The sequence below is a fragment of the Bos grunniens genome, chromosome 27, assembly GCF_055505025.1.
Source record: "Bos grunniens cultivar Pamir isolate PY7600 chromosome 27, Bosgru_T2T1.0, whole genome shotgun sequence".
Classification (NCBI taxonomy): Eukaryota; Metazoa; Chordata; class Mammalia; order Artiodactyla; family Bovidae; genus Bos; species Bos grunniens.
Window position 1 is genome coordinate 17,098,778 of NC_141191.1, and position 27,177 is coordinate 17,125,954.

The following is a 27,177-nucleotide window of genomic DNA, read 5'->3' on the forward strand; positions in this document are numbered from 1 at the left end:
TTTCTCAAGAGGCAGGTCAGGTGGTCTGGTATTCCCATCTCTTTCAGAATTTTCCACAGTTTATTGTGATTCACACAGTCAAAGGCTTTGGCATGGTCAATAAAGCAGAAATAGATGTTTTTCTGGAACTCTCTTGCTTTTTTGATGATCCCTTCAGCCACAGCCAAACACCAGGCTGTCAATGACCCTTTTCAACTTCAAACCAATCTCCCAGCCTCCACTTCTGCTTTCTTCTAATTGATTTTCAGCATCCCAGCCAGAGTGTTTTCCGAAAACACAAATCTAAAATCGCCCGTTTAGAATTATTCAATGCCTGCCCTCACTCTTAGGAAAAAGTCCGAGTTCCTCGTCAGGCCTTCCACTGTGGTCCCTGTGTACTTCTCAGACCTCACTGCTTGACACTAACTACCCGACACTCAACATCAGGCACACTGACTTCTTTCATTCCTCAGCTGTCCAGAGCTCTCTTTTACATTGGGCTATCATGAGTGCTGCATTTCAAAGGCAAAGGAAAGTTCAGAATACCTTTTCCCTTAGGTGACTGGTCAGTACCCTGAACCTGACTCTTCTCTAATGAAAAGCTGATCTTCATTCTCAGGTGAAGGGAAGTGCATCTTTGCAGCAGTATTATGCCCATTCATACGAACCTGTCTCTGAAATGGCTCCAGAAATTCTAAGTGTAAAATACTGAAAAAATTACAGGTGGCCCTTGAACACAGGTTTGAACTGTGCAGATCCACTTGTATGTTGATTTTTCCCCCCCAATAAATACATAGTACAGTACGACCCGATCTGCAGCTAGCTGAATTCAAGGATGTGGGACTGAAGAAATGAAGGGCTAACTATAAAGTTGGATGTGGATTTTCAACTGCATTGAGGGTCAGTGCCCCTAACCTCCAAGTTGTTCAGGATCAACTGAACATGAAATATATATTCTGGCCTTTTTCTTTTTCCTGGACTTTTACAATCAAATGATATCATTATTTGACATTAAATATTATCAAGAGGCAAGGTGATTGAGAACATGGGCTCTGGAGCTAAACTGGAGGCCTGGTTCTCCCACTTTGTTCGTATGGCCTTGAAAATTATTGAACAGCTCTGGGCTTCAGTTCCCATCAGTAAATGGAATGATCGTACCCATCCCATAGGGTGGATAGGATAATTAACAGGAGAGACTGGCCAATAGTCTGTAACCAGTAACTTAGCTAGCATGACTCAAATCTGCATGAAACTGCTGTATAAACTTAATCGATTTCTTTTGAAACTGCTATTTAATTCTTGAAATAAGAGTTTATCTGGTTAATTTATTGCCCCCCTCCTTTTTTTTTAAACCAGTCTTAATCTTTTCTGCATCAGAAAAGACATCAAGAATGGAAGAAAGGTAGAAAGAGATCTTTTTTTAGGAAGGAATTTGCTAGGGAATCAGGTACAGTGACAGCTCCAAAAGGTCTGAACAGACTTCAGGCAGACACCTGGTGGGAACAGCGCTAGGGGATTTGGCTTAAAGCTGCAAACACACTGCTTGAGGTGGGCTTAGTCAGGCTAATGGAAATGAAGAAGGAGCTAAGTACCCCAAAGGTGCTCCTTGATGTCTCCCCTGCCTGGCCCAGTGTTAGGGACTTTTACACAGTTACTCCATTTATTCTCCACAAACACCTCTGCCGTAGGAAATATCACCCTCAATGTTCAGATGAGGTCTAATTTGGAATTTGTCGAAAGTCATGTAACAATTTTGCAGCAAAGCAAGGATCTGAGCTGTAATAGGTTTGCTTCGCAGTTCAGTGCCCTTTCTTCTATAAAACAACCCTCACAGTCACTAACATTTTCATACTTTCTTGGAACTGTATGATTTAGAGCTAAGTTTAGGAATACTCCTCATTTCTTGGATAAAATTCTCTTCTTGTATAGTCCTCTAGGACCTCAAAGCTGGACAGTTGGATGTCCCAATTTATGGTCTCTAAAATGCAGATTTAAAAAAAAATAACGTAACTTTAAAAAGCTAATTACCAAAATCATACATGCTTATTAGAGAAAACAGAAGCACATCGCAAAGTATAAAGAGGATAGAAAATACCTATAGGGCTTCCCTGGTGGCTCAGTGGTGAAAAATCCATTTGTCAATGCGGGAGACACAGGTTCAATCCCTGGTCTAGGAAGATCTCACGTGTCGCAGAGCAACTAAGCTCATGCACCACAACTGTTGAGCCTGTACTCTCAGTTCAGTTGCTCAGTCGTGTCCCATTCTTTGTGACCCTGTGGACTGCAGCATGCCAGGCCTCCCTGTCTATCACCAACTCCTGGAGTTCATTCAAACTCATGTCCATTGAGTTGGTGATGCCATGCAACCATCTCATCCTCTGTCATTCCCTTCTCCTCCTGCCTTCAATCTTTCCCAGCATCAGGGTCTTTTCCAATGAGTCAGTTCTTCACATCAGGTGGCCAAAGTATTGGAGTATCAGCATCAGCATCAGTCCTTCCAATGAATATTCAGGGCTGATCTCCTTTAGGATGGACTGGTTGGATCTCCTTACAGTCCAAGGGACTCTCGAGTCTTCACCAACACCACAGTTCAAAAGCATCAATTCTTCTGCACTCAGCTTTCTTTATAGTCCAACTCTCACATCCATACATGACTACTGGAAAAACCATAGCCTTGACTAGACGGACCTTTGTTGGCTGTATTTAAAAGTGTATATTAAAAGTGACTCACCATTTTAATATGCTGTCTAGGTTGGTCATAACTTTTCTTCCAAGGAGTAAGCATCTTTTAATTTCATGGCTGCAGTCACCATCTGCAGTGATTTTGGAGCCCAGAAAAATGAAGTCTCTCACCATTTCCATTATTTCCCCATCCATTTGCCATGAAGCGATGGGACCAGTTGCCATGATCTTAGTTTTTTGAATACTGAGTTTTAAGCCAACTTTTTCACTCTCCTCTTTTACTTTCATCAAGAGGCTCTTTAGCTCATCTTCGCTTTCTGCCCTAAGTGTGGTATCATCTGCATATCTGAGGTTGTTGATATTTCTCCTGGCAATCTTGATTCCAGCTTATGCTTCCTCCAGCCCAGCATTTCTCATGATGTACTCTGCATATAAGTTAAATAAGCAGGGTGACAATATACAGCCTTGACGTACTCCTTTCCCAATTTGGAACCAGTCTGTTGTTCCACATCCAGTTCTAACTGTTGCTTCCTGACCTGCATACAGATTTCACAAGAGGCAGGTCAGGTGGTCTGGTATTCCCATCTCTTTCAGAATTTTCCACAGTTTATTGTGATCCACACAGTCAAAGGCTTCGGCATAGTCAATAAAGCAGAAATAGACATTTTTCTGGAACTCTCTTGCTTTTTCGATGATCCAGTGGATGTTGGTGATTTGATCTCTGGTTCCTCTGCCTTTTCTAAATCCAGCTTGAAAATCTGAAGTTCTTGGTTCACGTACTGTTGAAGCCTGGCTTGGAGAATGTTGAGCATTACTTTGCTAGTGTGTGAATGCTCTAGAGTCCGGGAATCCCAGTTACTGAGCCCACGTGTCACAATTACTGAATTCTACATGCCACAGGGCCCACGCTCCACAGCAAGAGAAGCCACCGCAATGAGAAGCCCACTCGCCACAACTAGAGAGCAGCCCCCGCCCAACCCCAACTAGAGAAAAGCCCAAGCAACAGCGAGGACCCAACAGTCAGAAATGAATAAATAAAATTATTTTTAAGTATGTTTTTTAAATCTATCTACAATCCCACCATGCAATATAAGCACATTTTTTGATGTTTCCTTAAAATGTTTCTATGTACACACTAACTTTTAAATAAGTTTTGAACAGTTAATACATTTATATAGTACAAAATGTTAGAAGTACAAAAGGATATGCAGTCAAAAGTCTCCCTTCCACCTCTGTCCCCAGTCCTCAGTGCCCTTCCTAGGCAGCAATCACTATTATCAGTTTTATACATCCTTTAAAAGATACTCCACGTATACACACAAACTGAACACTTTAAAAGTTCGTTTTTTAAAAAGATGGTACATTGTCTTTTGTGTAAATAGAAGTATGTACCAGGAGTTTCTTACTCTCTAGATCCGACTCACCCTGTCTCCTTCAGTAGCCACGTGTCCGCCCAGCACTCTTCACTCACCTTTGTTCAGCTCGTTGCCTGAGCCAGTCAAAATCACCTTAGAGCCTGCCTTCTGCCAAATGCAGTGTGAGAGGGATCAAATTCTTGAAACTTCTTCTTCTGAAAGCATTCCTCAAATAACCTCACCTAAGATGAGAAACTGTAAGAAGCTGAGTCTCTCTTCAGCAAGGCTGCACATAGTTCACTTTGTGTGATGTTATGTCACCACTCTCTGTACAACCTCCTTCCAGTAAAGGAAGTCTTTCCAAGGGTTAGTAAGGGTTACTGGATCTAAATAACCTCTATCTGACCTCTTTTAACTATCTTCTAAAATGCTTGTAATTTCCTAAACTTGCCAGGCTCTCTTCTACCTTTGCATATGCTCCTTCCTCTTTCTTCTAGAAACTCATTCCACCACCATCCCAGCCTCCTCATCTCCCTTCTTTACCTAGAAAATTCCACCTTCCCTTCTAAGATGAAAACTTTTTCTGATACCCCATCTCCCTATCCCAATCTCATTAGGCACTTCTGTGTGTTACTCATTACACTTGTGCAAAACCCCATCATTTATTTGACAAATACCTATTAAGTGCTTATACCTGCCAGGGACTGAGGAAACAAGGAGTAAGGCAAGTGATGTCCTGGCAGCAGTTACACAGTCTAATGGAAAAGAAATTAGGCAAGCAGTTATTAAAGTATGATAAATGCTAGAGAGAAACACTCAGGGTGCTGGGGCAGCAGGAGATCTAGAGCAGAGCCTCCCAAGTGGTAATATTTCAGCTGATGCCTGAAGGAAGTGTAGGAATTAACCAGGTGAACTGGGGGTGAAAAGGAAGGAAGGGGGCTCCAGGTAGAGAGAACATCTGTGTGAAGCTCAGAAGTACAAATGAGAAACTTTGGAGAGTTCACAGTGGTCCATATGGCCAGTGAATTGTTTTAAGACTCGGTCAGATGTGCCTTTTAGGGAAGACGGCTCTGGTTTCAGTGTGGAGAAGGAACTGAAGGGGAGTAAAACTAGAGAGACCAGAGTGTGTAGCACTTACACAGGGTTCCTTTATAAAGAGCTGAAGCCAGTATAAGTTTCTTTGCAATTCATAATGCTGCATCATTTTCAGTGGCCTACTTGTTTCCGAACCTTCTAAAAGAGCTCTAGGTTATACTCACCTTTTTTAGCACCATAACCGAGTGGAGGATAGCCCAGAATAGGGACTCAAGAAATGTCTATAAAAGACAAATGGTAATACTTCCTCAGAGTAACCTAAGCTCTAAGATTAGCTCTTTTCTTGTTAAATTGAATAGAGTCACACAGAATAGAATCTCTTACTATTAAAACAATAGCATTTTCATTAAATAAACACCAATCTCCAAACTTGAAACAAGTATAATCTACAGTAGTGAAAGCAACACAAAGATCTCACCGCAGGTAATAGCTTGTAGGTAGCCACTGGAACTGATCTTTCTGAAGACAATGTTTGACATGGAAATCAATAACAATGACTTCAGGAATGTAAATTATCTATGCATAAGAATGAAGGTCTGATGAGTTGCATTGCTAAATTATGATGAAAGGATTATAAATGTTAGAGAACAGATTAGAGACAATAACATGTTTAATAAGAATTGAGCATGTTTTAAAAATCTTTTTATTGTAAAATTAAATATACAGAAAACTACATAGAGAAAATATTACTTTAGTGATTTAAGGTGAACACACTTGTATTAATAATATGACAGAGGTCCGGAAATAGAATTTTGCCATCTCCATGTAGCTCCATCACAATCACAATCCCTTTCTCCCCAAATAAGTAACCATTATCCTGACTTTTACAGAAATCACTTTTTTGGATTTAAAAAAAAAAAAAGTTTTACCATCCAAATGTGCATCCCTGGACAATATAGTTTTTGTCTAGCTTCTTCAAAAACATTTGATGCCTTTTAAATCTCTTTTAAGCTCCAGCTTCTCCCTCCATCCTTCCCACTTTCTTCCCTGCCAGGAAGCCCAGGCTGTCTGAGCTGTAGTTCTGCAGGGACTGGATGTTGCTGGTAGTGGACTCCTGAGCAGCTCATGGGCTTCCTGGCTTCTCTCTCCTGCAGCTGGATCCAGAGACTAACTACACTAGACTCAGGTTTGATCTGTGATTAAAAAAAGCACTTCTAAAAAACGGCTCACATTTCACCGTTAGTCCCTTCAGAACTGTTCCCAGCTCTGGCTCTCTGCATGGCTCTCCACTGCATTCTGCTCTCAGCTGCCAGTCATGGAGATGCTCCTGTGTTTACACACACCCTTCTTTGGGCTCTAATTGCTCCCTGAACTAATCAGTTCTTCTGAGAAAAGTGACTAAAGCTCTCACTGCTTCAGGCCGAAGCCTCCCTGGCCCACTGGGTTGGAAGTTTCCAGTCCAGCCTATTAGCTGACACCCCGCCTACAAAGCTTCCTGGAATCGAGGGACCGCCTCTCTTCCTGCACTCAAATACACCAACCTCTTCCTCATTTATTTCCCAAGTATTACTTTCAATCATATTGAAGGGGGAAAATGCCTTTAAAATTTCAACTCTTCCAGTGACCTAATTTAAAATTCTGAAGTGTAGTTTTTATGTCACCTTTTATCTTCTGAAGGCACTTTGTCCCTAAGGGATTTGAAACAACACAATAAATTACCCATCACTGTCACCATCATATCCTATCATCCAGCTGATCAGAAACAAGTTTGATCATGGTAATGGAAAGCTTAGACTAGGCATCCTAATAGTCAAAATTTTTGTAGCATTATTCTTTGAAGAATTAAAAGTACCTTAGCAATTCATTTTTCCCAGGGTGAAATAATAGATTGTTTTTCAGATCAGACTGAGCCACACAGTCATTTATGCCTAAGATGGCAACAACATATCATTTAACTAGGCACTTTCCTCTCTTTGTCGCCTAAACATGCAACCTGGCATCAAAATCTTAAATTCTCCCGTCTTTCTCCATGTCCTCTCTGACACTCTCATAGTCCAAGCCACTATTTCTCAGCTGCAATATTATCACAGTTTCCTAACTGGTCTCCCAGGCTACACTTCGGGCTCCTCAAAATCTCTTTCCACACAACAATCTGCATGAGCTTTTAAAATGAATTTAGATTGTATTTTCCTTCTCCATTCATTACTTCTATAACCTCTCATTCCTGCAGTAAAACCAAAACTCCTCACCACAGCTGGCAAGTCTCTGTGTTGCCAACTCTTGCCCACCCCTCCAACCTCACTGCCTCTGTTCTCCACTCGGGCCTCTACATGCCAACCACCCTGGTCTTCCCTCAGTTCCTCAAAAGCGCTCAAGCTCTCCTCGGTGTAAGGCCTTCAAAAAGTCTTCCCCATGCTTCACGCTTTCATTGTCAGCCTTCAGCAGTGCCATCCTGGACCATCTTCACTTACCCACTAAATATCTGGTAGTAGAAACCTGTTGCTTTTCTCCCTTCAAATTACTTATGGTAATTATTTTAAATTGTGGTAAAATACAAAGTTTATCAAATTAACCATTCTTAAGTGTACAGTTCTATGGCATTCAATACACTAGCAATGCTGTGCAACTCCACTGACCATCCATTTCCAGAACTTTTTCATTTTCCCTTACTGAAACTTTGTACCCATAAAATAATTCCTCATTCCCCCTCACCTCACTGCTTAGAAACTACCATTTTACTTCCTGACTATACGAATTTGACTCTTTCAGCATCTCATGTAAGTAGAATCAGTCAAAATTTGTCCTTTTGGATCTGACACTTCATTTAGCATTATATCTTCAAGGTTCATTTATGTTGCAGCATGTGTCAGAAATATCCTTCCTTTTCAAGGCTGAATATTATTCCACTACACATATATACCATTTGGTTTATCCATTCATCTGATACTTGGCTTGCTTCCATATTTTGGCTATTGTGACTAATGCTGCTATGAATTTGAGTATACAAGTATCTGTTCAAGTCCCTGTTTCCAATTCTTTTGAGTATGTACTTAAAAGTGGAATTGCTGTAATTTGATAACACTACTTTTGCTTTCCTTGGTGGCTGTATCATTTCACATTTCCATCAGCAATGCACAAGGCTTCCATTCTTCCCAATACTTGGGAAGATTCTTTTTTTAAAAATAATAATCAACCTAATGAAAGTGAAGTGTTAGTCACGCAGCTGTGCTCGACTCTTTGCGACCCCATGGACTGTAGCCCGCCAGGCTCCTCTGTCCATGGGATTTTCCAGGCAAGGATACTGAGTGGTTTGCCATTTCCTTCTCCAGGGGATCTTTCCAACCCAGGGATCGAACCTGGGTCTCCTGAACTGCAGGCAGATTCTTTACTGACTGAGCCACCAGGGAAGCTCCAAAATCATACTAATAAGTGTGAAGCAATGTATCATTGTGGTTTTAATTTTCATTACTCTAATGATTAGTGATGCTGAGCATCATTTCCTGTGTCCATTGGCAATTTGTACATCTTTGGAGAAATATCTATTCAAGTTCTTCACCCATTTTTAAATTGGGTTGTTTGGCTTTTATATTGTTGAGCTATAGGAGTTCTTCATATACTCTAGCTGTTAATCTTTTATCAGACATACTGTTTACAAATGGTTCCCTCCATTCCTTGGGCTGTCTTTTCACTCTGTTGACTATCCTTTCAGGCACAAAAGTTCTAAATTTTGATTAACTCCAATTTATCTCTTTTTTGTTGTTGTTGTCTGTGCTTTTGATGTCATATCCAACAAATAGTAGCATTTAACTATATATTTATCTGAATAGTTTTTTTTTCTCATAAATGTCTACTTAATAGACTATGTTACACAAAGGCAGAAACCTCTGCACCTACACTGGGGATAGTGACTAGTAGCTGTTTCAATATATATTTGTAATCTAATGAATGCATATCTTCTGATATTTTCAATATATGATGCTGTATGCTGCTACTGCTAAGTTGCTTCAGTCGTGTCTGACTCTGTGCGACCCCAAAGACAGCAGCCCACCAGGCTCCCCTGTCCCTGGGATTCTCCAGGCAAGAACACTGGAGTGGGTTGCCATTGCCTTCTCCAATGCATGAAAGTGAAAAGTGAAAGTGAAGTCGCTCAGTCGTGTCCGACTCTTAGCGACCCCATGGACAGCAGCCCATCAGGCTCCTCCATCCACGGGATTTTCCAGGCAAGAGTACTGGAGTAGGGTGCCATTGCCTTCTCCAATGATGCCGTATGATACCCTACAATTATGAAAATATTTATAAATGTGATTTCTATATGATATTAAATTATATTTAACATGAAAATTTATACTAATTAAAGACAAACTACATGTAAAGTTTTGGGAAGTATTTGGGGGAAAAAAACCAGAAACTATGTTAATTCATTATTATCAAAGCATATTTTTTTTCAAAATCATTACAGATCAAAACTTGACTGACTAAAAGTCCACCTTCCAGATTTTAGTCAGTCCATTTCAGACCTTAAATAATTTCATGATGTACTTCTTCATTCTTCATTGGCAGTTTTTCAAAAGTGGTATAGACTGGCTTCTTAGAGCAAAGGAGGGGTACATCCCCCTTGCATTAGCTTAAGTATTAGCACAAATAAAACACTAGAAGAGTCTTCCTTTCCTTTCTGATTTTGTAAACTTTCAGGAAGAGAGTTAGCAAGTATTAGCCTGCCTTTTAGATCAAGCAAACCCACAGGGTTTTACTCGCATGTTTCTCAGAATTCAAGCTAAAAGGGGCTTATATTGTCAGCTGCAAAACAGCAGGGGGAGCTCATGAGATTTCTAAGGCCGCTATTACCAGCTACCCTCCCGCTCCAAAAACAACACTATTTAAAGCATAAACTGAACAATACCAAGGGGAAACCCAAAGAAAGAGAAAAGGAAGCAGAAAATAATAATAAAATTCTTCTAATGAGAGGTGGAAATAGCCAAAGTCAATTGTATAATAAAGTACCGATACAAACTAACACTTAATCCAAATCCAGATCTACAAGCCCAGCCCTCAGGGTCTCCTTACTTTCCCTAACAACCCAATGTACCCCTGGGTCCCTAAGACCCCAAACTGCTCTGGACCCTTTACCAACTTTTTCATATGTCAGAACAAAGTTTTAGACAGTTGGCTTAAAACTACTGTGCTTAAATTTTTAAATATATATATATATATATATTTTTAATAGTGACAAACTTCTCTTTGGGGAATAGCTTAAAGAGTACTAATTTAGGGATTCCTGGTGGCTCAGACAGTAAAGCACCTGCCCGCAATGCGGGAGACCTGAGTTTGATCCCTGGGTCAGAAAGATCCCCTGGAGAAGGAAATGGCAACCCGCTCCAGTATTCTTGCCTGGAAAATCCCATGAATGGAGGAGCCTGGGGGTCTACAGTTCATGGGGTTGCAAAAGAGTGAGACGTGACTGAGTGACTTCACTTTTTAAAGAGTATAAAAAACATTGGGCTGTAAACCCCAGAATAGTGAAAGAATATATGCAATATAGCTCTTATTAATTGGGAAAAGTAAGGGGAACCAAGAGTTCCATCCTGAGCTTTAGGGTTGGAATAAGAAGTCACTCCCTATGAGGACAGGAGTGGTGTGACGAACAGAAGAGTATTTCCTATTTGGGAGAAATCACGAGTGACACTGGTACTACTTTCCATTTTGTCCTCTGAACATTAGCCTGGAAGACAGGAATTGATGTTCAGCATTAACAAGCCATCAACATAAACTTCAAATTATAGTTAGCTTGAGGAAACACAGAACAACAACACAAAAAGTCCCATGATGACAGAAATTCACTTAGCAATATATACTATAAGGACTTTTCATAAGAAGAAACAATAGCCTTTAAACTTACAAGTTTACTAAGTCCCACACTTACCAGGTAAATAGCTCTCTCCTAATACAAGGCTCAGTAACTGATAAAATCTCTGATAAAGATGGTCTCTTCCAGGCTCCTCTCATGTGCTAAAATACCGACTATACCAGCCACCAGTTAAATATTACACCCAGTGGTTATCCCAGTCATTTATTCCCTCACTGCTGACTACCCTACAGGAAAGATGCCTATACTGAGTGATCCTCTACTGGTCAGGCAGGATTTTGGTCCACAGACATGCTTACTGCTTCCTATCACTATGGAAATAAGATTCAGAAAAGGACCTGTAAGTTCAGATGTAAGTGTTGGCTTCTAGAAGGAGCTCAGAGTCTATCCTCACTTGGCGTCCATCTTTCTTTCCACATAGGGATGGGCCAGGACGTTGCCTTACTCTACCCCACAAGGCCATTTTGTTGTTCACTATAAGAGTAAATGAGATAGGTATTCCTTCTGTTGAGTAAAAGGTCCTGATGTAAGTTTTGTCTAAATAGGTCTTCACTGACTGTGACAAATGTTGAGATACTGGGGTGTGACTAACATATGATATGAGAAATAAGAGAACCCTAATCTTGCCTGGAGAATCCCAGGGACAGGGGAGCCTGGTGGGCTTCCGTCTATGGGGTCGCACAGTCAGACACGACTGAAGCAACTTAGCAGCAGCAGCAGCAGCAATCCTGCCTTAGACCCTTGTTTCCAAGGGATTCTGAGGAAGATGTAAACAAAAATGATGGAACAGAGCAAATAAACACATCCAAAATGCATAAGATTCTACCCTAACTGCTAAAGCAGAGCTTGAGTGAGCTAGACTGAACTGGAAAAAGCAGATTGTAAGAACAGATCAACCTGCTTTCCCCAGAGAACACACCTAAGTCTCAGATCTATATTTCACCGTATGGAGCCAGAGCACCGTATGGGGCCATTTCCAAAGAACCAAAGAAAAGAGGAAATGACAGAGAAGGAGCCCAGAAGATGCTAGACCTCAGGATTGCTGATGGGACACAGTGGCACTGCACCAGAAAACAATGATCTGTGAGGGCTCAAAGCCTAAATGCTGTATTCTAACATGGAGCTCTGTCCCCCTAGGAGGTGGCAGACACCTTTCTTAACTTCATACAAAGATGACAGTAGGCTAGAAGCTCCTTATAACAGACCTCCTCCTCTCCTTCAATGAAACAGCCATCTATTTTATCAAGTACATGTATCAAAGACTGACTTCTCTGAGCACTTGTAACAGTCCTCACTAATAAACCTTCCTTGCAGACACTGCAATGGCACCCCACTTCAGTACTCTTGCCTGGAAAATCCCATGGATGGAGAAGCCTGGTGGGCTGCCGTCCACGGGGTCGCTAAGGGTCGGGCACGACTGAGCGACTTCACTTTCATTTGCAGACACAGATCTTGGAAAAAATCAGTTATCCTCCAGTTTTAGTTCCTTAACATTTTTCTGAGAACTTCCAATTTGCTCTTGGCCTTATTCTTTAAAATGTCTGGATATTGTCCTTTGTCATCAGACTCAGGTTTAGCTACTTATCATATTTGTTGATAAAAGAGGTTTATAGAATCTCATAATGATCATCTCCTAGAAACTAGTTTGATTATTTATTTGTTGGTTTAAATCTGTGCCTGATAGTTTTGATACTGATTTATGTCTTCTGGCTGAGGAAGCAAGAAGTTAGGAGTAGGTACAGAAAAGACTATTCTTAGGAGTTAGAAAGAGCCTTGACATACTTTTCCATATGATATAGTACTTTTATTTTTAGAAATAGTAAAGGATATTATTTCATAACATTTTGTCATTACTTACTACCTAATTAGTATTAGTCGCTCAGTCGTGTCCAACTCTTTGTGACCCCATGGACTGTGGCCTGCCAGGTTCCTCTGTCCATGGGATTCTCCAGGCAAGGATACTGGAGTAGATTGCCATTCCCTTCTTCAGAGGATCTTCCCAACCCAGGGATTGAACCTGGGTCTCCTGCATTGCAGGCAGATTCTTTACTGTCTGACCTACAGGGACGATACCTAATTATTACTTTATAATTACTTGTCATTACTTAAACATGTGACCTATGATAACATGTAAAAATTAAAGTACTATGCATGCTAAGTTGCTTCAATCATGCCTGACTCTTTGAGACCCTATGGACTGTAGCCTACCAGGTCTTTTATCCACTGGATTCTCCAGGCAAGAATCCTGGAGTGGACTGCTATGCCCTCCTTCAGGAGATCTTCCCAACCCAGGAATCAAACTCGCATCTCTTAGGTCTCCTGCATTGGCAGGCAGGTGCTTTACCACTAGTGCCACCTCGCACTGTAAAAATTAACAAACAGAAATCTCAATTAAAGAGTCATGAGGCCAGAAGCGGGAGCTCTCATGCCCTAGGAAGGCAGCAGAGCCAATAGGAAAAAGACTCCATTTCTTGCCTGACAAGGGCTCAGCCAATAAGAGACTGTCACAACTCAGCCAATGAGGAGCCACCATACTTGGCCCTCTCAATTCCTCCAATAGACTCTTTCGCTTATGATAGTCCCATTCCTCACTCCAACTTACTTTTCTCCTCTTCTCCTCTCCTTGCTGTGCAGGGGCTTGCTCCTGGCTCACCGTGGTTACAGATCTAGAAATGCAATTCTTTGTTGATTCCAAATAAGCCCATTTTTGCTGGAGAGTAAGTAACTGAAAGTCCATTTGTTTTAGGTCAACAGCACAAGGAAGAAAAATCTCACATTTGGTAAAAATCAACCATTGACCTTTTCATTTACATTCATTTTCTGCTCTGTGTACATGTGTATACACAGTATATTAACAAAACTGAAATTATACTTTGAGTCTAGCGGGTAAATTATGAAAATAAAGAGAATGGGGACTTCCCTGGTGGCTCAGTGGATGCAGGGGACACAGGTTCAATTCCTGGCCCAGGAGGATCCCATGTGCTGCAGAGCAACTAGGCCCACGTGCCTCAACTACTGAGCCTGTGTGCTGCAGCTACTGGAGTCTGCATGCCTAGGGCCCAAGCTCCACAAGAGAAGGCCACCGCAGGGAGAAGCCTGCACACCGCAAACAAGAGTGGCCTCTACTAGCCGCAGCTAGAGAAAGCTTGCACTCAGCAACGAAAATCCAGTGCAGCCAAAAAAAGAACACTCTCGTTAAGAAACAGAAGAGAATGGAAGTAAGGTTTCTTTAAAAACTAGAATTATCTTGAGGAGGCTCAGAAGGGAATATGATCTAGGAAGGGAGACCAAGAGAGGTTCAGTTGCATCTGTAACTTTTTTTTTGAAGAGATGAAGCAAATATGGCAAAATTTTAACGTCTGTTGAATCTGCTGCTAAGTCACTTCAGTCGTGTCTGACTCTGTGCGACCCCATCGACGGCAGCCCACCAGGCTCCCCCGTCCCTGGGATTCTCCAGGCAAGAACACTAGTAGTAGGTAAATAAGTGCTTGCTATATCATTCTATGTTTCTGTAAATTTGAAATGTTTTATAACTTCCAAAATAAGGAAAAGCTAGAAGTGCTATTAGGATTTAGCATGTGACGTGTTTGTAGCACTTTTACCATTTCTGGGGGTCTCTGCTACAGTCTTCTTTCTGGGAGTGTAGATTCATCTGACTTTTCATAAATAGCTTTTCACAAAGCTCAGAAAACATCCAACAGAGATTTTTCATCACAAAGACTGGGTAACTCTCCCCTTAAAAGAAAGGTATAATCGTTTCATAAAACCCTGTGTCTTTCTTTAGTAATGTGAAATTGTAAGGGCCCCAGTGCCTCAGAGTGCTCAGCATAATGTGGGAGAAACATGCCCATTGAACACAAACTGGTAATGCAAGCATTTGAAGTTATATTTCCCTTTGTCATTACCATTCCACAACGATGGATCTTTCAGAGGATGAAAGGCTGTTTGGTTGTTTTTTTAAATGGTTCAGAAACGACACAGACTGATGTAATTCATGACTTTTGGTTCCTGCTGCCTGAAGGTTTGCTTGAACTGGAAGGCCATCAGCAGAGGAAGTGACTCCGGTCAGAGAGTTCCCCTTCCAGAAATTCCTGAGCCAAAGGGTTTCATGGACAAGGTATCCTGACTTCATCTCAGACCAAGACTACCTTTTTATTAATAGGATTCAGACAGTGGAACCAAATTCTTAGAGGGCTTTGATAGTTCAGCCTAGGTAAATTGTCTTTCTGGAAAACTGCCAAAATGCACTAAAATATATGAAAACCCATGCCCCAAATTTTATCATATGCAGATGATAAAACTTAATTGTGCAATAGATTTCCATGTTGTATTGGAGCCTACTTGTTGAAACTTTCATATGGTACTACAATTTTCATTAGCATCTTCCTTAAATACTCCAGAGACTCACCTTTACTAAAAAGTAAAAAGTGTAAGACCCCATAAAATTTGGCAAGTTCTTATTCCATGGTCCAGAAGAAGGAAGGAGAAAAAAATTACAAACATATATTTTTGAAAATCCATACGACTTGTCAAAAATCATGGAAAACTTTATCAGAACTCTTGAAGGATATTGAACAACCGATTTTAACAGTCTGTGCATTTTTCAGTGAAAACAAGTGAGGAAGGTGTTCCCATTCACTGCAGGCTACTGTATTCAGCCAACACAGGGTCTCAACCTCCTTTTCCTCCCCCACTGAAGGAGCTGACCTCTTGGTAGTGGGGAGAATGACCAGCGAGTGGGCAGCGGTGGTGCCGTGTGAGGAGGCTTAGCTAACACAGGATTCAGACCCAGCCCAGATGTGGGCATCACAGAAACTTAAGAATTAGGACACTCCTGCTGGTGGGCTTACAGCCTAAATTGAATGTGCGCACTGGCAACATTCAGCTTAAAAAAAGAGAACAAGTAATTAGCTTAAAACTTTAGTAATTAGCTTAAATTAAAAAACAAGTAAACTAGCTTAAAAAAAAAAAGAAACAAGTAATTCCCCATTCTTTCTCCACCTCCCATGAAGGCCAAGCTCTTACCAGAAAGACCTCAGATCAAAGAGCCTGCAGCAAACGTTTGGGTGGGAAGGCACCATGAGCCGGTGCCATCACCTATAGGATGCCTAGCAGGGTCAGAGGGGAGGTGGTCCAACTCCTCCAGGACCTGGGAGACCTGCCACAGGCACACCCAAGTGCATGGATAAACAGGCCTCGAAAACATGGTACCCCTTAATGAGTTATCTTTGCGCTTGGGCTGCTTTAGGAGGCTAGTGATGGAAAACCTCCCATGCTTTTGTGTGGAGAAACGACACGCACTTTTCATCCTTGTTTAGGAGGGTGCTAGAAAGAAGGCCTTTTGGAGTCTTCACGGGAGATGTGGATTTTAAGGGCGACCTCAGGTCATACAGAAGTAATCAAGCGAAAACAATATGAAAATGAGCCTGACAGTCAGCAAGTATCTGAGGACTTCATCAAAAAGAATTAGAAATGGACAAATTCACTGGGAGCTGCAAAGGATCAAATCTGCAAGGTGGCATTGTGTGGCCAGGATTAAATTATTTATTCATTGTTAATTTATTTATTTATGTATGTGCAAATGACCTTGCTGCTGCAGGTGCTAAGGGCCTTCTGAAAAGGCTGTTTTTTCTTTTTTGCATCTAGGCCTAGAATATTGGTCCATTTAACTCATTCTTTTCCTTAAGGCGATCAGCACTGACTTTTATCTAAGGAGATAGAGGGAAAAACCATATGTGTGCAGGGAATGATGCAGGACTTATGCAGCCCTGAGGACCCAAGTGTTACAGCTTCATTCAAGATTCTGGGGAAGGCTCCACACAGTTTAGTGTCCAAGAAATTAGCAAATGAATGCTTATGTCAATATGTGAAAAATCCCTGGTTAGTTTAAACAGATAAAAGTAACCTCGGGGGAAACCCGAGAAAATGCAGGCACTGTTTCTTTCCCTATTTAGTTAATTTAATTTAATTTTTGAAAGAGGACACAGCACTTCTAAAGTTCTAGGGAAACCCACACAAAACTTACGAGAAATAGAAAGGGTCTAATGGATGCTTGATCTTGTACATGCTTGAAACAGTCTCAGTGTGACTCCTAGAGAAATAAGGAGAATTTATCAGCCATTCTGTATCGTGCTCATTTATTCAACAGTGTCCTGCTCAAACAGAGAAGCAGAGAATTCATCTTTATTTTTCAGACATGTCTATGGTGTGAAAACAAATAATTACTGTATAGCAACACAGTTTTTAGAGGAAACCCAAGGGCGAAATCAATAGTGATATTATTTTCTCTAAGTTTAGGCAAATAATGAAGAAGGAAAATGGTCACCTTGTGTTCCTGCTGACCCAGCACAGTGGGGACGCTGTGTCGGCCATGACCTCTGGAGGAGGAGAATAGGAGAAGTCAGCGTGGGGGATTCAGACAAGAAGCCACACATATTGAGGCCAGAAACTCCATGCCAGTGAGTTCTCCTTAAGGAGAGACGCCTGCTTACTTTGCAACAGATATATGACAGCCAAAGGTCCCCGGAGAGGAATCTTTCTACTCAAATGGTAAGGGATGCTAAGCAAATGATGTGGCTTGGGAAACACTGCATTTTATAATATGTAGCTGTCTCTTGAGATGAATTAGAAATTTTTCTTGAACTACAAAGAAGTAAGTTTTCCTCAAGTTGGGGAGAAAAGAAAAAAAGAAAATAAAGAAGAATCAAAGATAAATGTCTTCAAATATAATAGCAAGATTTTATTTTACCTGTTCAGTTATTCTTGGTCCCTAAAATATGATAGATTAACACCCAAGTCCTAAACAAACTACTAAATTTAAAAGGTAAAAAGGAAAAATATAGAGGACATTTTTACATTGCTGAACATAATGTATCCCCTATTATTTTGAAAGTTGTAGGTATTTTGGCACTAAATACCAAGCTACCTAAAGAATAAAAACCTCAAAATACCTGAGAGTAAGAGGATAAGTGGTCTAAAGCCAATAACAGTTATAAACCAAAGCTTCAAATAATCACTAATTCTTTGGATGTAGTCTCAATCCTCTGAATCCCATCATTAATTGTTATACATTAAAATTTCTATTTTGTTTATGGTACACTACACACTTCAATGTAATATATGACTGCTTTGAACCAGAATTTTTAAAGTATTAATAGTTTATTCCTAGTTTGGTTTTCATTTATATACAGATAGTGATGTATTTGAAGTATTGAAGAGGCACATTTAAATTTTTCTCCATGTTGAATAGATGAGTCTTCTTTCCCATTATTCCAGACTAATGAGAATTCTATTTTAATAACATATAGAGAAGGAAATGGCAACTCACTCCAGGGACAGAGGAGCCTGGTGGGCTGCTATCTATGGGGTCGTACAGAGTCGGACACGACTGAAGGGACTTAGCAGCAGCAGCAGAGAACATAATGAGTAAAAATAGAGATTTTCTCCAATGAATTTTACAAAAATACCTACTTAAGAATAGGGCTTCCCTGGTGGCTCATTGGTAAAGAATCCACCAGCCAGTGCAAGGGACATGGGTTTGATCCCTGATCCAGGAAGCGACTAAGCTGCTGTGCCGCAACTATTGAGCCTGTGCTCTAGAGCCAGGAACTGCAACTGCTGTTCTACATACAGCATACAGCAACTGCTGCAGCCTGTGCACCTTAGAGACCGTGCCCTGCAACAGGGGACGCTGCTGCAATGAGAAGCCCGAGTGCAGCAACGAGAAAGCAGGCCCCCCTTGCCACAACCAGAGAAAAGCCTGCACAGCAACAAAGACGCAGCACGACCAAAAACAAAATAAACAAGGAAAAATTCTTTTTAAAAAGAAAAGAGCGATTTATTATTCCTGGTACAAGAAGACAGAACATGTCATTTTTTGAAAAATGACATTCATCTATTAATTTATGTGCTGTAAGTAACTTACAAACGAGTAGTAACTATAAAAAGTTCCAGGTGAAAGCGCCGAATCGAGGTGGATGAAACTGGAGCCTATTATACAGAGTGAAGTAAGCCAGAAAGAAAAACACCAATACAGTATACTAACGCATATATACGGAATTTAGAAAGATGGTAACAATAACCCTGTATACAAGACAGCAAAAGAGACACTGATGTATAGAACAGTCTTTTGGACTCTGAGGGGGAGGGAAAGGGTGGGATGATTTTGGAGAATGGCATTGAATCATGTATAATATCATATATGAAATGAGTCGCTAGTCCAGGTTCGATGCACGATACTGGATGCTTGGGGCTGGTGCACTGGGACGACCCAGAGGGATGGTACGGGGAGGGAGGAGGGAGGAGGGTTCAGGATGGGGAACACGTGTATACCTGTGGTAGACTCATGTTGATATATGGCAAAACCAATACAATATTGTAAAGTTAAAAAAAAAAAAAGTTCCAGGTGAAAAATTTCAATCTCAACATGTTTTACAGGGTAAGGGGAGAAGAGGAAAATTTCCATCATTTTCTTTTTTAAGGATTTTCAAAATGTGGACCATTTTTAAAGTCTTTATTGAATCTATTACAACATTGCTTCTGTTTTATGTTTTAGCTTTTTGGCTGGGAGGCATGTGGGGTCCCAGCTCCCCAACCAGGGATCAGATCCTCCTTGCTCCCTTCACTGGAAGGCGAAGTCTTAACCACTGGACCACCAAGGAAGTCCCTCCATCATTTTCTCATTCTCTTTTAACCTATGAAGTGTGATTTACTGGAAATAAATCGGAGGGCAGAAATTAGCAGGTGTCACCAAAAGAGACTTGTTTTAAAAATCAGCGCCATAAGACTGTTCAGGGAATAGATTGTGCTCAGGAAGGAGTTAGCTGAATACAAATCACAAAATTTTGGAAGTATCAATTTTCCAATTAATATTCACCACCAGTATCCCTTAATGCTGTCTGATAGCTTGAAATGTCAAAATAATCATTCAAAATTAAATATAACTCACGTCCTAAATTTAATCATTAAATATTTTGATTTTTCATTGAGTGCTACAAGAGCTTTTTGTTGATCACGAGCAGATGCTCTGGTTCAATGAGTGCATCACAGGACACTGCTCCTTAGGGTGACTCTGCACAGGCAAAGATACTCGAAACCTGTCCTTTATAAGCCCTGGACAGGAAAAGCCTGGCATGCTGCAGGCTGTGGTGCTGCAGTCAGACACGACTTAATGACTGAACAACAGCTCAAGCCCTGATCTCCTACAGAGCAACTAAAAGCAAGAAGGTGTCAATATTTTACTGCACTCACCCTTTTCAAGTTCTGCACAGGTATTCATTCTCTTTTTCTGTAATAATAGCAGTAAGCAAAAGCAACAATATGCACTGGTGCTTTAGAAAGTCCTGGGAATTGTGTTAAGCAATTACCATAGGTAATTTCATTTCAGACTCAAAATTTAACTAAGAGGTAGGTATTATTATTTCCACTTTCCAAAGGAGGAAGCTGGTCATCAACAAGATGAAGTAACTGGTCCCAGGTTGCTGCTGCTGCGAAGTCACTTCAGTCATGTCTGACTCTGTGCGACCCCATAGACGGCAGCCCACCAGGCTCCCCTATCCCTGGGATTCTCCAGGCAAGAACACTGGAGTGGGTTGCCATTTCCTTCTCCAATGCATGAAAGTGAAAAGTGAAAGTGAAGTCGCTCAGTCGTGTCCGACTCTTAGTGACCCCATGGACTGCAGCCTACCAGGCTCCTCCGTCCATGGAATTTTCCAGGCAAGAGTACTGGAGTGGGGTGCCATTGCCTTCTCCCCAGGTTGGAAAATAGTAAATGCAGAGCCCGATGTGAACTTGTACTGGTCTGATTCCAGAGCCTGAGTTCTTGGATACTTTGTTTCTGACTCTTTTAAGCATCATTTATTTCTGCTTTTTGTCTTTAAATCATCAACAACTATTAGAATCCATACTAATAATTTTACTACTGCAAAATGGACTCTAACTTGCTCAGCCTTATATTTATCATTACACAGGCCGTAACAGTGCGCTTTCTGAAAGGTCATTTGATTTTCCCTGAAGACCGACACTCTAGGAGGTGCTGGTGGCTAGTATCTTCCCTTTTCCCAGAACTTGTGGTTCTTCTCCAATATTAGCCATTCTGCTCGCCAGCCTTCCTGATTCACTGTTACCACTGCTATCATGCTCGTAATCACCATTCTCTTTGCTCTGCATCCTCTGCTTTATTATCTTCTGTATTATCTAGTATTTAATAGTTCCTAATAATAATAACAAAAATCTATACATAGCAGTTTTATGTGCTAGGCACCAATCTTAAACACTTTACATAGTAAGTAGAGAGACACACTTCTCTCCTTTGAACAGCACTGCCTTCCTTTGCTACTTCAGGCCTAATGGTGAAGACTTTTCGTGACTGTTAGTTGTTGGGTACCTCAACATCCCTAACAGGCTCCCTCAACCTTATTCATATCTGTGAAAATAGTTCCCTCCTTAACCAGTCTTCAAAATCCCAGCCGAAAGTTCCTTTTTCCTGCTGCGATGCTAATACAGAGACCACCTGGTACAACATCCTATCTAATGCAGCCACCGCCTCTGCAATATCCCCAGCCTCCCTCTGCCCATTTCTGCCATTCCAAGGAGTATTCTCCACTGACAGACTATTTCATTTATTTTAAAATGTTATTCCTTTTTCAAAGGCAGGAAATATTTGCTTCCCATGAAATCCTATTTCTGACTCTGGAACACACAGAATAAGCCCCCTCTTTCCTCTACCTGACAGCCCTGTAAATATAAACACACCTGCCATGGCCTCCTCCAAATCGTCTTTTCCCCAGGCTGAATGCATTCAATTTATTTTACACTTTATAATTTTCTCTGCCTAAAAACAAGAAGGGGGGTGAAGAAGTGGGAGAATAAATTTATAATAATTGATAGGTATAAGTGGTAGGATAAAGGACCCAGGAAGGAAGCAGACTCTGCCTACTTCGAACTTAATCCCTGGAGCTGATTTATCAACTTCTCATTATGCATTGTTTATTGTTATTACCACTTAAATTTATGTATTACTTCATGCATTCTCTCTTTTTTGCATTTTTTATTGTGGTAAAATATTCATAATACAAAGCTTACCATTTTAACCATATTTAAGTGTCATTAAAATGGCAACTCACTCCAGTGTTCTTGCCTGGAGAATCCCAGGGATGGGGGAGCCTGGTGGGCTGCCGTCTATGCAGTCGTACAGAGTCGGACACGACTGAAGCAACGCAGCAGCAGCAGCAGCAGCAAGTACATTCTAAGGTAGTGGAGGTGATGGAATTCCAGTTGAGCTACTTCATATCCTAAAAGATGATGCTGTGAAAGTGCTACACTCAATATGTCAGCAAATTTGGAAAACTCAGCAGTGGCCACAGGACTGGAAAAGGTCAGTTTTCATTTCAATCTCAAAAAAAGGCAATGCCAAAGAATGCTCAAACTACCCCACAATTGCACTCATTTCACATGCCAGTAAAGTAATGCTCAAAATTCTGCAAGCCAGGCTTCAGCAATTCATGAACCATGAACTTCCAGATGTTAAAGCTGGTTTTAGAAAAAGTAGAGGAACCAGAGATCAAATTGCCAACATCCTTTGGATCGTCGAAAAAGCAAGAGAGTTCCAGAAAAACATGGATTTCTGCTTTATTGACTATGCCAAAGCCTTTGATCTGTTGTTCCACATGCAGTTCTAACTGTTGCTTCCTGACCTGCATACAGGTTTCTCAAGAGGCAGGTTAGGTGGTCTGGTATTTCCATCTCTTTCAGAATTTTTCACAGTTTATTGTGATCCACACAGTCAAAGGCTTTGCTATAGTCAATAAAGCAGAAATAGATGTTTTTCTGGAACTCTCTTGCTTTTTCCATGATCCAGCGGATGTTGGCAATTTGATCTCTGGTTCCTCTGCCTTTTCTAAAACCAGCTTGAACATCTGGAATTTCACGGTTCACATATTGCTGAAGCCTGGCTTGGAGAATTTTGAGCATTACTAGTGTGTGAGATGAGTGCAATTGTGCAGTAGTTTGAGCATTCTTCGGCATTGCCTTTCTTTGGGATTGGAATGAAAACTGACCTTTTCCAGTCCTGTGGCCACTGCTGAGTTTTCCAAATTTGCTGGCATATTGAGGGCAGCACTTTCACAGCATCATCTTTCAGGATTTGGAATAGCTCAACTGGAATTCCATCACCTCCACTAGCTTTGTTCATAGTGATGCTTTCTAAGGCCCACTTGACTTCACATTCCAGGATGTCTAGCTCCAGGTCAGTGATCACACCATCGTGATTATCTGGGTCATGAAGATCTTTTTTGTATAGTTTTTCTGTGTATTCTTGCCACCTCTTCTTAATATCTTCTGTTTCTGTTAGGTCCATACCATTTCTGTCCTTTATTGTGCCCATCTTGGCATGAAATGTTCCCTTGGTATCTCTAATTGTCTTGAAGAGATCTCTAGTCTTTCCCATCCTGTTGTTTTCCTCTATTTCTTTGCACTGATCACTGAGGAAGGCTTTCTTATCTCTCCTTGCTATTCTTTGGAATTCTGCATTCAGATGCTTTTATCTTTCCTTTTCTCCTTTGGTTTCTGCTTCTCTTCTTTTCACAGCTATTTGTAAGGCCTCCCCAGACAGCCATTTTGCTTTTTTGCATTTCTTTTCCATGGGGATGGTCTTGATCCCTGTCTCCTGTACCATGTCAGGAACCTACGTCCATAGTTCATCAGGCACTGTATCTATCAGATCTAGTCCTTTAAATCTATTTCTCACTTCCACTGTATAATCGTGAGGGATTTGATTTAGGTCATACCTGAATGGTCTAGTGGTTTTCCCTACTTTCTTCAATTTAAGTCTGAATTTGGCAATAAGGAGTTCATGATCTGAGCCACAGTCAGCTCCCGGTCTTGTTTTTGCTGTCTGTATAGAGCTTCTCCATCTTTGGCTGCAAAGAATATAATCAATCTGATTTTGGTATTGACCATCTGGTGATGTCCATATGTAGAGTCTTCTCTTGTGTTATTGGAAGAGGGTATTTGGTATGACCAGTTTGTTCTCTTGGCAGAACTCTATTAGCCTTTGCCCTGCTTCATTCTGTATTCCAAGGCCAAATTTGCCTGTTATTCCAGGTATTTCTTTTCTTCCTACTTCTGCATTCCAGTCCCCTAAGATGAAAAGGACATCTTTTTGGGGTGTTAGTATTAAAAGGTCTTGTAGGTCTTCATAGAACCATTCAACTTTAGCTTCTTCAGCGTTACTGGTTGGGGCATAGACTTGGATTACCATGATATTGAATGGTTTGCCTTGGAAACAGAGATCATTCTGTCGTTTTTGAGATTGCATCCAAGTACTGCATTTCAGACTCTTTTGTTGACCATGATGGCTACTCCATTTCTTCTAAGGGATTCCTGCCCGCAGTAGTAGATATAATGGTCATGTGAGTTAAATTCACCCATTCCAGTCCATTTCAGTTCGCTGATTCCTAGAATGTCGACATTCACTCTTGCCATCTCCTGTTTGACCACTTCCAACTTGCCTTGATTCATGGACCTAACATTCCAGGTTCCTATGCAATATTGCTCTTTACAGCATTGGACCTTGCTTCTATCACCAGTCACATCCACAAATGGGTATTGTTTTTGCTTTGGGTCCATCCCTTCATTCTTTCTGGAGTTATTTCTCCACTGATCTCCAGTAGCATATTGGGCACTTATTGACCTGGGGAGTTCCTCTTTCAGTATCCTATCATTTTGCCTTTTCATACTGTTCATGGGGTTCTCAAGGCAAGAATACTGAAGTGGTTTGCCATTCCCTTCTCCAGTGGACCACATTCTGTCAGACCTCTCCACCATGACCCACCCGTCTTGGGTGGCCCCACAGGTTATGGCTTAGTTTCATTGAGTTAGACAAGGCTGTGGTCCTAGTATGATTAGACTGACTAGTTTTCTGTGAGTATGGTTTCAGTGTGTCTGCCCTCTGATGTCCTCTTGCAACACCTACTGTCTTACTTGGGTTTCTCTTACCTTGGACGTGGGGTATCTCTTCACAGCTGCTCCAGCAAAGTGCAGCCGCTGCTCCTTACCCTGGAGGAGGGGTATCTCCTCACGGCTGCCCCTCCTGACCTTGAAACAGTAAAACCTTCATGAATACAGATAGAGTATTTTACTAAATAGTATGTGGCAGATACTTAGTTACTACAACATCCATCTGCCCTTCCACCTGTCTCCCTTGCTTAGCTGGGCACATTGCTACTCAGAATAAAAGACTATATCTCCCAGTCACCCTTGGAGCTGGGTTTATCCATATGCCTAAATTTTTAGGAGAAGGGAATAGCAAACCATTTCACTATTCTTGCCTTGAGAACCCCATGAACAGTTTGAAAAGGCAAAAAGATAGGACACTGAAAGATGAACTCCCCAGATTGGTAGGTGCCCAATATGCTACTGGAGATCAGTGGAGAGTAACTTCAGAAAGAATGAAGAGATGGAGCCAAAGAAAAAAACAACACTCAGTTGTGGATGTGACTGTAGATGGAAGTAAAGTCCAAAGCTGTAAAGAGCAATATTGCATAGGAACCTGGAATGTTAGGTCCATGAACCAAGGCAAATTGGAAGTGGTCAAACAAGAAATGGCAAGAGTGAACATTGACATTTTAGGAATCAGAGAACTAAAATAGACTGGAATGGGTGAATTTAACTCAGATGAACATTACATCTACTACTGTGGGCCAGAATCCCTTAGAAGAAATGGAGTAGCCATCATGGTCAACAAGAGTCTGAAATGCAGTACTTGGATTCAGTTTCAAAAATGACAGAATAATCTCTGTTCATTTCCAAGGCAAACCATACAATATCACAGTAATCCAAGTCTATGCCCCAACCAGTAATGCTGAAGAAGCTGAAGTTGAACGGTTCTATGAAGACCTACAAGACCTTTTAATACTAACACCCCAAAAAGATGTCCTTTTCATCTTAGGGGACTGGAATGCAGAAGTAGGAAGAAAAGAAATACCTGGAATAACAGGCAAATTTGGCCTTGGAATACAGAATGAAGTAGGGCAAAGGCTAATAGAGTTCTGCCAAGAGAACAAACTGGTCATACCAAATACCCTCTTCCAATAACACAAGAGAAGACTCTACATATGGACATCACCAGATGGTCAATACCAAAATCAGATTGATTATATTCTTTGCAGCCAAAGATGGTGAAGCTCTATACAGACAGCAAAAACAAGACCGGGAGCTGACTGTGGCTCAGATCATGAACTCCTTATTGCCAAATTCAGACTTAAATTGAAGAAAGTAGGGAAAACCACTAGACCATTCAGGTATGACCTAAATCAAATCCCTCATGATTATACAGTGGAAGTGACCCATAGATTCATGGGATTAGATCTGTTAGAATGCAGTGGAAGTGACCCATAGATTCATGGGATTAGATCTGTTAGAATGCCTGAAGAACTATGGACGTAGGTTTGTGACACTGTACAGGAGGCAGTGATCAAGACCATCCTCAAGAAAAAGAAATGCAAAAAGGTTGTCTGAGGAGGCCTTACAAATAGCTGTGAAAAGAAGAGAAGCTAAAGGCAAAGGAGAAAAGGAAAGATACATGCAGTTCCAAAGAATAGCAAGGAGAGATAAGAAAGCATTCCTGAGTGATCAATGCAAAGAAATAGAGGAAAACAACAGAATGGAAAAGACTAGAGATCTCTTCAAGAAAATTATAGATACCAAGGGAATATTGCATGCCAAGATGGGCACAATAAAGGACAGAAATGGTATGGACCTAACAGAAGCAGAAGATATTAAGAAGAGGTGGCGAGAATACACAGAAAAACTATACAAAAAAGATCTTCATGTCCCAGATAATTACAATGGGGTAATCACTGGCCTAGAGCCAGATATCCTGGAATGCGAAGTGGGCCTTAGGAAGCATCACTATGAACAAAGCTAGTGTAGGTGATGGAATTCCAGTTGAGCTATTTCAAATCCTAAAAGATGATGCTGCACTCAATATGTCAGCAAATCTGGAAAACTCGGCAGTGGCCACAGGACTGGAAAAGGTCAGTTTTCATTCCAATCCCAAAGAAAGGCAATGCCAAAGAATATTCAAACTACTGCACAATTGCACTCATCTCACACACTAGTAAAGTAATGCTCAAAATTCTCCAAGCCAGGCTTCAACAGTATGTGAACTGTGAACTTCCAGGTGTTTAAGCTGAATTTAGAAAAGGCAGAGGAACCAGAGATCAAATTGCCAACATCCGCTGCATCATCAAAAAAGCAGGAGAA

General features: G+C 41.1%; 1 protein-coding gene across 10 annotated transcripts in view; it reads right to left on the reverse strand.

Moving 5' to 3' along the window:
- LOC147343575 (uncharacterized) overlaps nt 1-27,177 on the reverse strand; it is a 66,119-nt gene that overhangs the window by 3,399 nt on the left and 35,543 nt on the right. For 2 of the 10 annotated variants that reach the window (XR_015156128.1, XR_015156121.1), the window contains 2 exons: nt 24,910-25,008; nt 19,410-19,624 (listed from right to left, as the gene is read on the reverse strand). Coding sequence is in view for 1 of the 10 variants with exons in the window: in XM_086380015.1 (XP_086236141.1) it covers nt 16,940-17,005; nt 17,240-17,291 (118 nt within the window). In the remaining 9 variants the exon portion in view is untranslated. Of the gene's footprint in view, nt 1-16,939; nt 17,006-17,239; nt 17,292-19,409; nt 19,625-21,666; nt 21,746-24,909; nt 25,025-27,177 lie in introns of those variants that run through there. The other 8 variants (XR_015156129.1, XR_015156122.1, XR_015156127.1 and 5 more) reach the window with 7 other exon arrangements.